Raw genomic sequence first — 16,101 nt, 5'->3', positions numbered from 1 at the left:
GAAAATGATCAAATTTACCCCTCCTAATTCAAAATCCTCTCATGGTCTGATGTTGACCCACTTTCTTAGCAAATGAATTAGATTTCACTAAGTGAAGAATTAAAATAAACTAGTAACTCACCTTATTCAAAAATGCATTTAAATGAATAACTATATTTTTCTTGTTCTAGTTACTAGTTCATGTAAGCAAAATTTTCACACCCCAATTGCAATTTTAGGATGGCTCCTTTTTTAGTCATTTCCTTTCCCTCTCTTTTATTTGGTTTTTAAGTAAATGGATATATATGGTTTTAGTGGATAATCCATATAAATCCATTTAATTTAATGGTTTTACTTTGATCAACCCTTTAAAACCAATACTATAAATGGATAATCCATTATCCATTTAATTATGGATTATATGGATGGATAAATGGATTTCAATCCAAATTGCCGCTTCTATTGAAAGTTTAGGAAGATGGACACTCATCAGCTGAAGAACATGCCCATTTTGAAGTAGAAGTTTCATCAAATAAAACCATATTGCAGCCCCATAACAATAGGTGAGATAAATTTTTCTAAGGCGACATATAACACACGGAGGCAATCTCCCTATCAATTCATAATCACAATTTAGAATAGGAAGCCAAGAAGATTAATTGGTAGCAAGAGCAATGTGTATTAGATAGTGAGGAAAATTTTTCCTAGTTAAAGAATAACATAAAGGAATGTAGAGAAGGGATTTGGAGTCTGATTACATCTATGTCCAAAAACAACAGATTTGGTGTCTTTCTTAGCAAACTCATCAGAACTCTGATACTGCTCGAATAACGTGAATCCAATTTTCGATAGATAACCTGATTAAGCATGGGGATGTAAAGCATTGTTCCAGATCGGTCCAGTGCCTTCACAAAATTAAATGACACACAAGCATCATTATATGTAGATGTTCCAAAATAGCTACATTATTCAAGAGAAGAGAAGTATTATAAACTGAACAATATTAATTAAATAAGCATTATCGATAGGAGATGTAATTAGTATAATTTGTATCTCTATACAATTGAAATTATGCGATGAATGTACATATTTTCTTTTTTTGTTGTTAATTTGTTATTAAGGTTACTGGTCTAATGAGTTAAAGTAAAAATTCCCAAGTTTGCATTCAAATTTTTGAAACTAAAAGATGCATTAATGCTGAGATACTGTCTCATTTAAAGAAATCTAAAGCCTCATTGATCCAAGTAAAGATAATAAATTACCTCAACTATGTCAATGGGAAGCTCAAGACGGGTGATATTAGATACTTGTATCAAAAGCTTCACAGCTCCAATTCCAGCTACCCAGAAATCTTCGAGTCCAATAAAATGGTCAAGTACCGCTTTAGAAACTGATGAAGGGCTTGGCAGAATGAAGTTTTCCAGGAAATCTTCACTAGCCCATTTCACATATGTGAGATGCGGGCTCCTTCCAAGAGCTGGATTTCACAGCTCATCTCCTTTCCCATACTTGCACCGGGATATCTCAAAGATTGAAAGATAAGGAGTTTCGATCTTAATGACATTTATACCTATCCAGGTGCAAGGGCGGATGCAAAATGTATGCAAGGCTGGGAAGCTGAAGAACAGTTCGGTCGAGTGAGGATAATTCATTTTCTCAAACTTCATTCTGGTGAGACAAAAGATGTATAGGTTTCTGAATGAAGTAACTAGATAAACTTCAATCGTCCAAGGAATTGAAACTGTCACTTCCTCTAATGACTCCAAGCCTAGAAAACAGCTTGGAAACAAGAAGTCTCCACTTGGATAATCTAGGGAAAATTTCACAGATTATGGGGATATAACATAAATCCACAATTACTTGCCTCTTCTGCATCTAAGACGCATCAACCCTTCCCAGGCAGTTTCTCTTGAAAGATCTATTCTTAGTTAATGCCTCAATTTCTCTCCCTGACAAGCAGACTGGAAATTTCGATAATTATATACCTGTCCACCAGTATATTTTGATAGAGTACCTACATTTACTGTAAAAGCTCAATATTATTGTGACTCCAAGTATCCTATACATTCAACATAATGGTAGATAGACGCACTCTTCTAATAAAAGTTTAATAGGAAAAACGCCATTTATTTAAGCTTGATACCAAGCATTGCACAGAAAATTTTAGGCTATATGTATTTGGTAAATTCCAGCATAGACGTCGACAAACACCGTAAGGGGGATGTCAGAATAACTATTACATGCTTCTTAGACGTCAACCAGAAAGACAGCTATTATGCAATACAAAAATTTATTTGACCTCCTCATTAGTTGAAGGACTACTTTTAACCCATGATTAATTTATTAAAAGTCACAATATTTCATTTTTTCAAAAAAATAAATGGACTGCTGAGACAGTCCATGCGTAGTTCATATTCTGAATGAGTTCCTGTAAATATGCTTGGGTTTTGAAACTATAAGGATCACAATCCAAAACATGACAAGGGAAAAAAGAAAAAAACCCATTGTATATAATAAAGAAACGAATTTTTCACCGAGAGCCAATGGTTAATATCATTAGCGCAAACCTAGAGAAGCTATGTTAGCCTATTTGCCACTGAAAACATAAACATCAACAGCTATCTAGTTTTCTGTCAGTTCAGCAACCATCTTTCCATAGAATGGATCTTCTGGTAGTCTTAATACATGCTATTTATCTGTTCCATACACATGATGATCATCATGCCGCAACTTCATCCTACCAAACGCCCAGTGATGGCAATGTATTATAGAAAATCATCAAGTTTTCATTTATTTGACTCTACAAAACAACAAACAAGGCATCTTACAACTCATCTGCATAGAAATAATTTAGCGAGAGATAAGAAAATAAATAATTGAAAAGTGATAGATACTAGATTATTATTCAAGGATGACAAAAGTAAGAGTACAAAGAGCATTCTTGTCTACTGATATACCATGACCATAGTGGCTACCTTGACTGCTGGACAAAAAGCAGATTCCGCGTGTGAAGTATTCTCAAACATTGACGGCAAGCCATCTAAGAAAGCATCCACCATAGTTCTTGATTCAAACAAGTTGGCAAGGAGATCATACGGTAATAGAACAAACGCGTCATCTAAGTCTAAGACCACCAACATTTGACGTTGCATCAAGGATGACTAAAGCAGAAAATCACAGAGGTCATTGAGAAGTATGGATATTGAACTGTCAAAGGAGAAATTCTGTTTTATTTTCAGCAATAGAAGAGAGAGAGAAAAAAGTCTTACCTTCATATTGTAAAAGTGTATTCTGCTGTTAAAGGTCATAAAACCAATTTGTGTCCTAGGGAAATCCGGCAAAGTATCCAAGCATGAGCATATTGCATGTGTCACTATTGAAATAATAAAGGTCAAGTTACTGTGCAAATAGTCAAAGTCAGGCTACTGTGCAAATAGTAAGGGTTAGGTTATTATGTACCCCTTACTTTTTTGAAGAGTCGTTTTGTTTCTCTATAAGTAAGAGTTTCCCTAGACAGTTGGGGCATCTGAAAATTAGAGAAGGTATCTATAAGAAAAGTTTGAAATTAAAAATCTTTTTCGTGTGTTTTGATAAGTGAATAATTTACGTAATAATTGTATGATATTTTATATTATTTTTAGTCACTTTAGTTATATTATTGGAAGAAAATGAATCATTTTAGCTATAATTGGTGAAAAATGCTTTTAAGTGATTAAATGAGGTTTTTATCACTTTTTATTGGGATTTTGTGTATTTTGACAGTTTTGACACATTTTCGTATTTCGGCTATAACTTGAGTTACAGTGATCGGATTGAGATGATTCTTGAACCAATTTGAAGATAAGAGATAGATCTACAACTTTGGTGAAGACATCTGAATCCAGTTTGAAGGTTTTCAAAGTCAAAAAACTGAATTACAGTAGCTAATTTCTATCGGTCGAAGCTGAAACAAGGCAATGAGCAGGCAAGGGTATTTCGGTCATTTCTTAGCCCACACAAATCCAAATGATATGATTCTTGATGCATTGGAAAGATAACTCAAAGGGCTACAAGTTTCATGTTTTGGTCAAGAGCTAAATCAGCTTTTATCATCAAGAAAAGTTCAGTGGAAGTTGATGCAAAATCGGAGCATAGCTGAAAATTGAACCAGAAGTGACCAAATGGTCACTGTAGCAATCCGGCCGGAATTTGGCAGGATTTGTGGCCGGATTTCTGGCCGGATTATGGTCAGAAAAGACTGCTATGTACGTGTAAAACTCAACTTCACCTCCACCAATTCACATGTGATGCTAGACATGTGAGAAACATTCCCCGCTGTAAAAGGGAGGTGTAAACCTCAAGTTTTGACCAATCTTTCATCTTTATATAGCAAAAATCTTGCAAGATAGAAGGAATGGCGAGACATACGGGAGAAATTTGGAGTGCAGAGATGTAGCTCTTGCATTTTCTGAGTAGTAGCAATAGGTTAGTATAGAGTAGAGTGTTATCCATTCTTGTTTATTAGCTAGATGAAGAAGAAGATGGAGGATGAAGAAGGCAAGGAGATGAACTCATGTGACAAGGGTTACATTCCTTCCAAACTCTTTATCTTTTGTACTTGATTCCAAGTTTAGTTAATATACAAGTTCTGGATTTTGTGTTCAATATGTGTCTCTAAAGTTTATGCCTTGGGTTTGGTTGAACTTTCTATAATTGTTAGTGTTTATTATTTGGTTATTTGATTGCTATGATTTGAGCAAGTTATTTAGCACTTTGGCTCTTTAAATCATGATTAATCTGGTACCATTGATTGTGATTATCTAAGGTGTTGTTTCTGCAATGAAAATTAAGATTTAACACTAGTTCAAGAAGTGCTAAACATAGGGAGTACACTCACGAAAGTAGAGGTGCACCTATGTGGTTTTTAGTGATTCATTTCATGTAATTTCATTGAAGAAATGAACTAGTAGCTAATTTCATAACCATGAAAATAGGTATGAATTAGTTATGAGTATAGTTGATTCACTACGAAAGTAGGTTTCACATGTTTAAGGAAATTACACCATAACTAGCCTAGATGTAGTACTCAATGATCCAAATATAGCACTTGCATGAGTAGTTAGGGATACCACAACCTAAGGAGTTTTTATTTGTTATTTTGTATAATTTCAATAGGATAAATTTGTTATAATTCATTGATAGTCTAAATAATAGAGAAGCTTTAATAATACCGGTAATTGTTCACTCTTCCCTGTGGGATTGACCCGATATACCCTAAACTACTAGTTCACCTGTATACTTGCAGTGAACGGGTGTAATTTTGTTTTTTAACTTGTACGTATATGTAAAATACCCGTCATGTTTCTATAATGTTCTAAATAATTTCCTTATCAAATTTCTATTTAATCCTCAAGACGAATTCAAAGTACTCTGAATGATTCTTTAGGATCATCTTTTTAAACTAAACTTCTGCAAAGTTCTTCCATGAGTAGAGTAAAGCCAACAAAAGTAGTCGAGGGGAGAATGGCGAAAAGAAAGGCTGAGCAAAACTCTGAAAAAATTTTGAAGATAGCTGTACGCAAAAAGAAGAACCGCAAAGATGGTATCAGAACCCATAGGTCCCAGGATCGAAACCTAGCTCTGATACCATCTTTGTGGTTCTTCTTTTTGTGCACAGCTATCTTCAAAATTTTTTTGCTTAGCCTTTCATTTCACCCTTCTTCTCTCGGCTACTTTCTTCGACTTTACTCTACTCGTGGAAGAATTTTGCAGAATTTTAGTTTAAAAAGAGGATCCTAAAGAATCATTCAGAGTACTTTGAATTCGTCGTGAGGATTGGACAGAAATTTGATAAGGGAATTATTTAGAACATTATAGAAACACACGAAAAGGGTTTTTTATTTCAAACTTTTCTTATAGACTCCTTCTCTAATTTTCAGATGCCCCAGCTATCTAGGGAAACTCCTACTTATAGAGAAACAAAACGACTCTTCAAAAAAGTAAGGGGTACATGGTAACCTAACCCTTACTATTTGCACAGTAGCCAGACTTTGACTATTTGCACAGTAACATGACCTTTATTATTTCAATAGTAACTTGTCCTTTACTATTTTAATAGCAACTTGACTCTTACAGATTTACAACTGGCCATTGGCACACCTATCTGATCATTATTGAAAATAAAGCAAACAAAGCAGACATCTTTTGCCCATTAGTCTGAGGAATCTGGTGTATCTAAAGGAGTACTGTTTGGATCTGTAATATTCATTCTTTCTATCCAGTTTTTATGGGCTCTTTTGTTTCTTCTTTTGTTGGCACACCTTTGATGTGATTCGAGTCAACATTTTTCTGAAGAAATCTTTCATGAAAACAAGTTCAACAGTTCTTAGAAATTGTGAACTATGTTTGAGACTTCATTTTTGAGATAAATTCTGATATATCGGATTAAGCATACTCTTTAGAGACATGGTGAATTAAGTAACCCATTGCACATCGTAAATGTCAAGTTACTATTGAAATAGTAAAGGTCAAGTTACTGTGCAAATAGTAAAGGGCAGGCTACTGTGCAAATAGTAACAGCCCCTTACTTTTCTGAAGAGTTGTTTTGTCTCTCTATAAGTAGGAGTTTCCCCAAACAGTTGGGGCATTCGAAAATTAGAGAAGGTGTTTGTAAGAAAAGCTTGAAATAAAAAATCCTTTTCGTGTGTTTCTATAATATTCTAAATAATTCCCTTATCAAATTTCTATCCAATCCTCAAGATGAATTCAAAGTACTCTGAATGATTCTTTAGGATCCTCTTTTTAAACTAAATTTGCAAAGTTCTTCCACGAGTAAAGTCAAAAAAAGTAGTCGAGAGGAGAATGGCAAAACGAAAGGCTGAGCAAAACTCTAAAAAAATTTTGAAGATAGCTATGCGCAAAAAGAAAAATTGCAAAGATGGTATCAGAGCCATCTTAAACACTTGAGGTTGGTAACAAATTTGATAGTTTTTCGAGTACAAATTTTTTCTAAGAGTTATATGAATTTTAGTATAAATATTCCTGCTGTTCACTATTCTGATAGTCTAGATACTATATGTCGAGGTCAAAAATGTTTCCGGTTTGAACATTTAACTTGAGAAGATACTTATGCATATATTTCTTTAGTTGAAATAGAATTTTTGAGTTATTAGATAAAGGCTATTTGGAAGCATCAATAATTATAACTTGTAAGCGTTTTTTTATTAGATTTGTTGTGGCAAAGAATTTTTGAGATAAATTCTGGTATATCGGATTAAACATACTCTTTGGAGACAGGGTGAATTAAGCAACCCATAGCACATCTAGATTCACTGCTCCAGTACTAGAATTTAAATCATGAATTCAAGTAGTTTAAATTTATCCAGATCTAGTTCAAATAAATTAGATCATTTGTATGAGGTTTCTGTGGAACCAGAACAGGTGAATCCTACATCTCTACTTTTGTTGGATCCATACTTTTCGTTTTCAAGATTAAATACTTCTCCTCTTGGTGCTATCAAATCTCTGATTAAACATCATCCTAAAGGAGTAAAAGAGTATGTTCAATCTTCCAAGTTGAATCAATACCACATCCCAACAACTGGTAAAGAATAGGACTCAAAGCTCAAAAGTTTTGAAAATAATTCAAGTGTTGGAAAAAAGATTAGAAGAAGTGTATAACAAGATTCTACATGAACCTTTTATCTCCAATTTAGGCTTCTTACATGCTTGATCAATGCAAACATTTTCCTTGAAATAGTCACAAATAACACCTCTTTTGTTGCATATAGATTCAAAGGCTAGGAAAATATTGAAAGTGGGGAAGAGAACAAACATTGAGAAGAAGAAAGGAAGATATTCAAAATAAATTTGGATCTATTTTGAATCTTACTCCAAAACAGATCATGCAGGCTGTATTCCTAACCTTTGAAGATAAATGCAACAAAAGAGATGTTATTCATGACTATCTCAAGGAAAATGTTTGCATTGATCAAGCATGTAAGAAACCTGAATAGGAGATAAAAGGTTCATGTATAGATTGCAAGAAAAGGAAGAAAAAGAAAAAGTTTAAAAGGTCCAAGGTTTTCAGAAAAAAGTTGAAGAATAGAGTGTTCAAGAATGAAATGTTTGGGAAGAAGAGAAGAATGAAGTTTTAATGTTTTCTCATAAAACTGCCTCCATTTTTTCATTTTTGCAGGATACAATTCAGGAGAAAATCCCACAGATCTCTACAATGGAAAATTTGGATCAAAAATCAGAAATTTCAAGCAATTCAGAAGTTTCATGTGATCCAAATAATAGTAATAACGAGTCTAACTTAGAATCATTATTTTCTAGTTCAAAAGAATCAAGCGACGAAATTCCTAAAATTCATATGGCAAGAAATAATGAAGGTGAAGTTGTATTTCCTAAAGATAAAGAAGAAGAGGCAAAAACTTCTCATCGAAACAAAAGTCTTCAAATTTTAAGGAAAGTACTCAAATCTTCACAATTGATGGTATACCTGCATCTCAATGGGAAAAAAATTGCATGAAGTTCATGCATGGATAACTATTAGACATTTAACAGTTGACACTTGCTTTGAAATTCTTACTGAATTCACTGCTCATCTTACAGGAACGTTAAATGATTGGTGGATATCAATTGGAGAACAGGATAAAACAATCTTTTTAATAAGACAAGATTTTTTTGAAACAATTGTAACTCTTCATTTAGTTTTCTTAGGTGATTCCAAAGAAAACAAAGAGTTGAAAAGAAAAGAGTTTTTCCAAATGAAGTGTCATTCTCATGACTGAAAAGATTTGAACAAACATTTTAAAAGAATGCATAATTGTTCTATGTTCTTGGATCAAATATTAATCTGAAACAAGTTTTCTTAACCTCCTTACCTAAAGTTCTTTCGAATGGAGCCAAAATGTATATTCAAAATAAATTAGACTATTTGTATGAGGTTTCTGTGGAATCAGAACAGGTGAATCCTACATCTCTACCTTTGTTGGATCCATACTTTTCATTTTCAAGAATAAATACTTCTCCTCTTGGTGCTATCAAATCTCTAATAAACATCGTCCTAAAGGAGTAAAAGAGTATGTTCAATCTTCCAAGTTGGATCAATACCACATCCCAGCAACAGGTAAAGAATAGTTCATAACTTTACATATTCCATATGATTTTCCAAATCAATGGAAATATGCAAAGTTATAAACTGTTCTTTACCTATTGCTAGGATTTGGTTTTGATTGAACATACTCTTTTACTCGTTTAGAACGATGTTTAATCAGAGATTTGATAGCAGCAAGAGGAGAAGTATTTAATCTTGGAAACGAAGAGCATGGATCCAACAAAGGTAGAGATGTAGGATTCACTTGTTCTGGTTCCACAGAAAGCTCATACAAATAGTCTAATTTATTTTGAATATACATTTCGATAGTAACTTGACTTTACTATTTCAATAGTAACTTGACCTTTACTATTTGAATAGTAGCTTGTCCATTACTATTTTAATAGTAACTTGACTCTTACAGATTTACAACTGGCCATCGGCACACCTATCTGACCATTATTGAAAATAAAGCAAGCAAAGCAGACATCTTTTCCCCATTAGTTTGAGGAATCTGGTGTATCTGAAGGTGTACTATCTGGATTTGTAATATTCATTCTCAGCTGTCATCCTACTAGGGATCAAAACCCAGAACCAGAGAAAGAGGTTCCATATACTATCAAATGTTTTGCCTGTATGTAGGCAAAGAACAAGTTGACGATGATCCTAGACAAATGTTTTGGAGAAGTGCCTTTTATCTATTATTTTGAAAACTCACACGCTAAGAACATAATCAAACAAGAAGTACAAGACTTAAATTTCTGCATTACCTACCTTTAGTGCATTCTATTTCTGATAGCATACTTCTTGGTTATAGTAATTGAACTGTGGAGTCCAAAAGAAAGAAAAAAATTCAATGAGCTCAAGTACATACACTCATATATGAAGAGATAGGGAAAGAAGGAAGGAGTCAAATCTTGGACTCAAGCCCCACAAGTTTGACCAGGCTACCCACGGTGGAAGTCCCAGGAGCAATGTGTGTGGCCACCTGTGGAGCTGTAGATAGAACAAGGAAAGAGGCAGGAATAGGAATAGTAGTCAGAGATAACAGTAGGAAGCTAACAGCAACAAAGGCGATCCCATTAACTTTCAGCGGAGATAGGATCTTAACAGAAGCTCTAGCAATTCGTACAGGTTTGTTATTTGCAATGGAACAACAGTGGGCTTCTTTAGAGATCCAATCTGAATGTAAAGCCTTGATAGTTAGACTAAATGAAGAAGTTGAAGATGAATCCCAGCTAGCAGTCATCATCAGAGATACAAAGCAACTCAAAGCATCCTTTTGGAAGTGTAAATTCTCCTTAGTTAGTCAGCATGAAGATAGAGTTAGTTTTAAGCTTGCGAAATTTGCAACCAAACTGATATATGATGTTAAGTGGGAAAGAACTTTCCCCCTGTGGCTCAAACGAGCATCACAGTCCTGATGGAGCAGTTGCTCCCTTTTGTACAATGCTGTATAGGTATAAAATTAATTAATACTAAAGCTAGTGACATTTTGACAAAAAAAAAAAGGATGTAGTTCCTACATTATGTAGTTAGTACTAGTGGCTTCAAATGTAAATGATGATGACTAATTTTCTGCTATCCATCTTCTATTCTCATTTAGCAAAGTGGGACTTGTAACTTCTCCAACAGGCTCATCAAGTTACTTTTACCAATGGTATTGTCCTGGGCCTTGATCACTAACAAAGACATGAGCAAAAAGTTTGGTTTTCTTTTGGGGTATAATTTCAAATGATCTAGTTTTTGTCCCCAAGAGTTGCCTTTGATTAGCCGTCTCATCTCAAGTAGCACAATAGGCCTCTTGATGTTGATAATCTAATTATTCATTTTCAAGTCATTTTAGATGAAGTCTTCGAATTCAGAGAAATATTATTATTATTGTCTGCAAGTACATTATTCGATTTATGTGCTCGAATCTAACAGGCTAGTCTGTGGATTGGAACTTAGGTATTGGTTCATTGGGTTTATGAACGTAAAGTCGGCTTTGATATGACTTTAAGGAAGGGTAACTTTTCTTTTGGGACAGTTTTGATCATTATTAACAGCGCGTAACTTTGGTTGCACACGGTGTAATTTTGTTTGCATAACGTGTAACTTTAGTACAAAATTTTGCGGGCCCCACACACGTTGTGGAAATCGATGTACAACTAATGATCTGGACCACACATTTTTTTTTGGCCAAAATCTGGCCGTGAACAGTTTAGGAGCGGTCATCACATCATTTCTTTTGTGATACTGTATGCTTTTCTTTTAATTCGTTTTTTAGCAGAAGAGGGATGAAATTTAAAAAGGGAGGAAAGAGATCAAAACCCAGACCTCTACTTTCTGGGATCTCTATCTAAATTACTAGAGTAAGGCTCTTCAGCCGTTTTGGTATTGTATGTTTGCATATTTCAATAGTAAGTTTACCATTTTTTTTCATTATTTTCTCTTGGATTACCAAACTAGGAAGGGGAAAAAAACTTCTAAGTTATACATGTTATATTGGGTCTAAGTTATACGTGGTATATTGGACAGGATGACTGCTTGCTTGCTGGAAAAGCTAATAAAGAGAGATCATGGTATCTATATAAGATGGTTCAATAGGGGTGAGCAAATTTGGTAAAAACCGAATTCATATTCGATTTCAAATTCAATTTGGTAATTTGAAATCGGATATTTGGTAATTTGGTACAAAAGCGGTATTTACCAAATTCACCGAATTCTAATGTGGTATGAAATAGGTAATGGGATTATCAATTTGGTAATAACCGATTTCGAATTCAAATTCGGTAAAACAAAATAGAGTACCGTATTACCGCATTCGAATACCAAATTAGTTTATAAATTTATATATTATATAGATAAATGCTATATACTATTCATACATTATATAGGTAAGGCTATTAATAATAGATAATATATAGTATTATCATGTACCTATAATAATAAAAATATATAATGATGTAAAATATACTATTTTAGTATTTGTTATATGATTATAATAATACAAATATACAATAATATATAACTATAATACTTACCCCTTTATACATAACTAGAATTAGATAATAAGTATAAGTATAGTACTAAATATTAAACATAATTAGTAATTAGAATTTACACATTAGTTCATCATTCGTGTTTAGATTATTAAATATTTGAATGTGTAATGTTTAACTTGCAAGTATTAGTATATTCTAAATTTACATTACATATACAATATGTGAATTTATATTCTTTAATCACTAATATTGTTTAAACAAAAACAACTAAACAGTATGATTAAACAATTTAAGCGAATATATATGAATTGCATATCAACATATTAGTATATTAGCATTCACCGTTGAAAGCAATCAAGGTATTTGCAAATGAAACATTTAAACTATATTACAAAAATAAATGTAAATGTAATGCAATACATCATTAGTAAATTATAAGTGACTAAATGTATATACAACTACACAAGTGAGTCCCATTTAATTATGTGAAAATTACTATCCAATTTGGTTATAACCGATTTCATAACCGTTTCCGAATTCAATTCGGTAACCGAATGAATTCGGTTAATTCCAATTCGAAATTGAAAGCGGTTTAGAGTTTTACAAGTGAAATAACCGGAAAAATCGAATTCAAATAACCAAATTACTGAATTTGCACCGAATGCACACCCCTAATGGTTCATGGTGTAATTTTTTCGACCAGAATTTTTTTTACTTTCTCCAGTTATTAATGAAAACTATGGAGGAAAGATGAATCCGAAAGCTTGAAAAAGAAATTAAACAAACCAAATGCAATATGAGTCGAATACAAGAATTGGAGGAAGAGATGAGGGAATTTCATGCCGCATTTTCAAAATCAAACTCATCCAAAATTCGCCAACAGCAAAGGAGGCAAAATACATCTCAGTTTTTAGATTTGGATTTCTTAAATTTAATCATTCATGTTTTGGTTCTTGTCGCCATCGTTGTTGTGGTGTCTGTTGCAACCATTACTATGGCCTCTGTCATAATCATCGTTGTGCTTTCTGTTGTAGCCATCGCTGCGGTGCCTCTTCTAGGTGTTCTGTTGTTATTTCTTTCTTTTCTAGTGCATCATTAGTAATAAGGCCAAATAAACAAGATTCATTGTTGCTACAATAGAAAGGTAAATTTAATTTTACAAATTTATTGGATCCAGGTAAAATCTTTGCTTCATTTTGCTGCAGTTAATTATAAAATATAGTACTTAGTACTGCAAATGCACTGGTGATTTGACGTTGTCAGGGAGCCTCTTGCCCCTCCACAGAAGTCCAAAAACAGGAAAACAAATGAAGTACATTTCATTTAATTTTAACGGTTAGCATCGAACTTGTTTGTTGGATATCTTTATGCAATTCGTTGGATTACATTTTAGTACTTCCAGATTTGATTGTGTTAACATAAACCATGGTCTTATTAATCTTGAAAAAGGAGTAGACACTTCCATCAATAAGTACAGAAACAAAGTTTAGAAGTTTGTTAAGCATTTGCCATTTGGTTTAGATTGTTAAGCATTAATCAAAGTTTCAATTTATTGCTTCCTGAGTTTGAGGAGAAGTTTAATTAGCATTCATTATTGCAAATGATTGCAAATATGTGCGATAGAACATTGAATTGCGATGGCAAACTAAACACCATCTCTTTTGAGAGAAAAAAGGGGGAAAAATACTATGTTTCCTGTCTAATACGTACACAAAATCTTTCTTCACTCAAAGACGCATAGAATTTCACCAATAAACACATGCTATTTTGTATTTAAATTAGTCATAAAGATTCAGCTTTGTGATTTAGCAAATTAAAATTTCAGCTCTTAAATTTTAGTTTCAGATTTTAGTTTGACCATGACTCCTACACTGAAATTGTGATATATTGATCTATGTTTTCAGAACCGGACCGGATAGCGACTCGGCCAAGGTCAGGGGTCAGGGGTCAATGGGTTCGACCGGGGGTCGATAGGGGTCGAACCGGATGACGTCATAAATAAAAATTATTTAAAAATTAAAATATTATATATATCATATCTAATAATATATTGATATTAATAAAGGTATATTCATATATATTTGATGTTTCAAATATATTTAACAAGAAAATACAAAGAAATTAGAACAATCAAGTAGCAATTTATATTATTTAATAAATATTAACAAGTTTAGAATTAAAATTATGAATTTAATTGAAAAATAACATCAAATTGTAGGACAATATTTATAAAGTATCAAATATTTGAGGTATACGAATAAGTTTTAACAATTTAGGGGGCCAAAACATAATATTATAAAGTTTGAATTTTTTTTTTTAAAAATTACTGTTGAACCGGAAAAACCGGTTTTTTCCCGGTCAAACCCGGATTTTGACCGGCTTTGACCGAGTTTTAAAATTTCCGGTTTTCTAAGTTGACTCGGACCGGCTACCTGGCCGGTTCCCGGTTCGACCGGTTCGACCGGCCGGTCCGGTCCGAGTTTGAAAACAGAGGTATTGATAACTTAAGCTGGCCATGTGTAAGATTGCCTCTATGCCAGTCCGGACACACATCAGGGAAGTGCAGTTCCAAGTGCAAAACCCATAACTTCTCAGCCAAATTCGCACAAACAGCGTAGGTGACATTAGATTAGCTACTGTTGTGGATGACATTGTTCATTTGAGAGAGCTGTTTCCTATGTGCTCCTTTTGTTTAATTAAAAAGGATAAGACTCAACTAAGCTCCAAGCTTAGCATTCATGCCTTGGGCATTATTTTTGATGAGGAACATTGGTTTCCTTAGTGGTAGCATTGCCACTTGTAAAGTTCAATCGAGCCTTTGCTCGCACTTGTACAGCTTTTGTCCAGCAATACAATCATCTATCGTTTCGAAAAAAAAAAAAAGATAACTTTTATACTCGGCATCTTGGAACAAATTGGCTTGTGTGCTTTCTTAACTTGTCACGGATGATTAAGGTGCTTGAAAAAGGTAAGATTAAATGATATCCATCGCTCTCTGCATCATACTGTGTAGTGATTAAATTAACTAATTTTATTTGATTTATTCTAAAGTTTTCTATATATATGAATGTTCAACTTGTTTGTAAATTGAATTTCTTGTGATAACACAGTCTCATTCATTGTTCCCCTCATATTTGGTCATTTTCTAATTCAATATATTTTTGAACTATTAAGGAAATAATATCTAGGCTCTCTTATTTTATATCTATATATCTTCATGCCCTTAATTTTCATTAAGGGCATGAGTATATCATTTTTCAAAATCAATATATTGATGAGGGAAGGGTTGGGTTAGAATATATCATTTTTCAGAAGGGTCTAGCAGCCTTTGAGGTCTCCTAGCAAAAGAAGGCAGGCCCTAAAAGGCATAAGCATCAACTTGGGGAATGTTAAAGACCAAGGTAAGAGAAAAATTAATGAAGTGAAAATGGAATTGGTGGATGCTACCACTGAAGTACATGAGATGAAATGGCACAAACAAGAGGCTGAGGGGGAAGGGTCCATCCCTAAGAGGACCCCAAGTGTCCAATGAGAGTCCAGGTGTGGAATTGTCAAGGTGTGGGCAGCCCCTTAACAATTCCCCAGCTGAGAGAGGTTAATAACCTCTTCTCTCCAAGTATGGTTTTCTTGAGTGAGACCAAGAATAGAACAAAATATATGGAGAAAGTTAAAAATATTTTAAGATTTGACGATTTGGTGGTAGTGGAGGCAATGAACAAGGCAGGAGGAATGGCTCTCCTTTGGAAAGATGAGGTGAAAATATTAGAGGTGCTTACGACTGCCTTTACCATAGAAGCGCATGTGGAGGATTTGGAGGCTAACTGTGATTGGTGGTTTGTAGGTATTTACGCGAGTTGTGAGCAACAAATTAGACATCAACAGTGGAAGGTTATAGGAAATAGGAAAAGACTGTGGGGAGAAAGATGGTTCATAGCTAGTGACTTTAATGATATTGTGTCTAATGAAGAAAAATAGGAAGGCAATTCTAGACAGGAAAGTAGTTTTCAAGACTTTCGGCAATTCATAAATGGGAATCAGTTGCTGGATATTGGGTTT

General features: G+C 33.7%; 1 protein-coding gene and 1 long non-coding RNA gene across 4 annotated transcripts; one reads left to right on the top strand and one right to left on the bottom strand.

Moving 5' to 3' along the window:
* Window positions 1-454: 454 nt before the first annotated feature.
* Window positions 455-3,316, bottom strand: LOC113738461 (uncharacterized). 3 transcript variants are annotated; one of them, XR_011812832.1, is made up of 4 exons: window positions 3,249-3,316; window positions 2,955-3,140; window positions 1,242-2,002; window positions 455-884 (listed from the first exon to the last, which is right to left on the bottom strand). It is a non-coding gene; the product is annotated as an uncharacterized lncRNA (long non-coding RNA). The 3 variants fall into 3 exon arrangements; XR_011812830.1 differs by lacking the exon at window positions 3,249-3,316 and having other exon boundaries at window positions 2,955-3,236; XR_011812831.1 differs by lacking the exon at window positions 3,249-3,316 and having other exon boundaries at window positions 1,242-1,993; window positions 2,955-3,236.
* A 6,716-nt stretch (window positions 3,317-10,032) lies between these two features.
* LOC140004852 (uncharacterized) lies at window positions 10,033-10,482 on the top strand. The gene has a single exon (XM_072045006.1). It carries the CDS (start codon window positions 10,033-10,035, stop codon window positions 10,480-10,482), a length of 450 nt encoding a protein of 149 aa, XP_071901107.1.
* The last annotated feature ends 5,619 nt before the right edge of the window (window positions 10,483-16,101 follow it).

Source organism: Coffea arabica, chromosome 4c (genome assembly GCF_036785885.1).
Source record: "Coffea arabica cultivar ET-39 chromosome 4c, Coffea Arabica ET-39 HiFi, whole genome shotgun sequence".
Lineage (NCBI taxonomy): Eukaryota > Viridiplantae > Streptophyta > Magnoliopsida > Gentianales > Rubiaceae > Coffea > Coffea arabica.
Note: the sequence above shows the minus strand (reverse complement) of the source record. Positions and strands in the feature narration are given on the sequence as shown.

What these genes read in the sequence shown, in the direction of transcription:
- LOC140004852 (XM_072045006.1), top strand. Translation starts at nt 10,033, where the DNA reads ATGTGTGTGGCCACCTGTGGAGCTGTAGATAGAACAAGGAAAGAGGCA.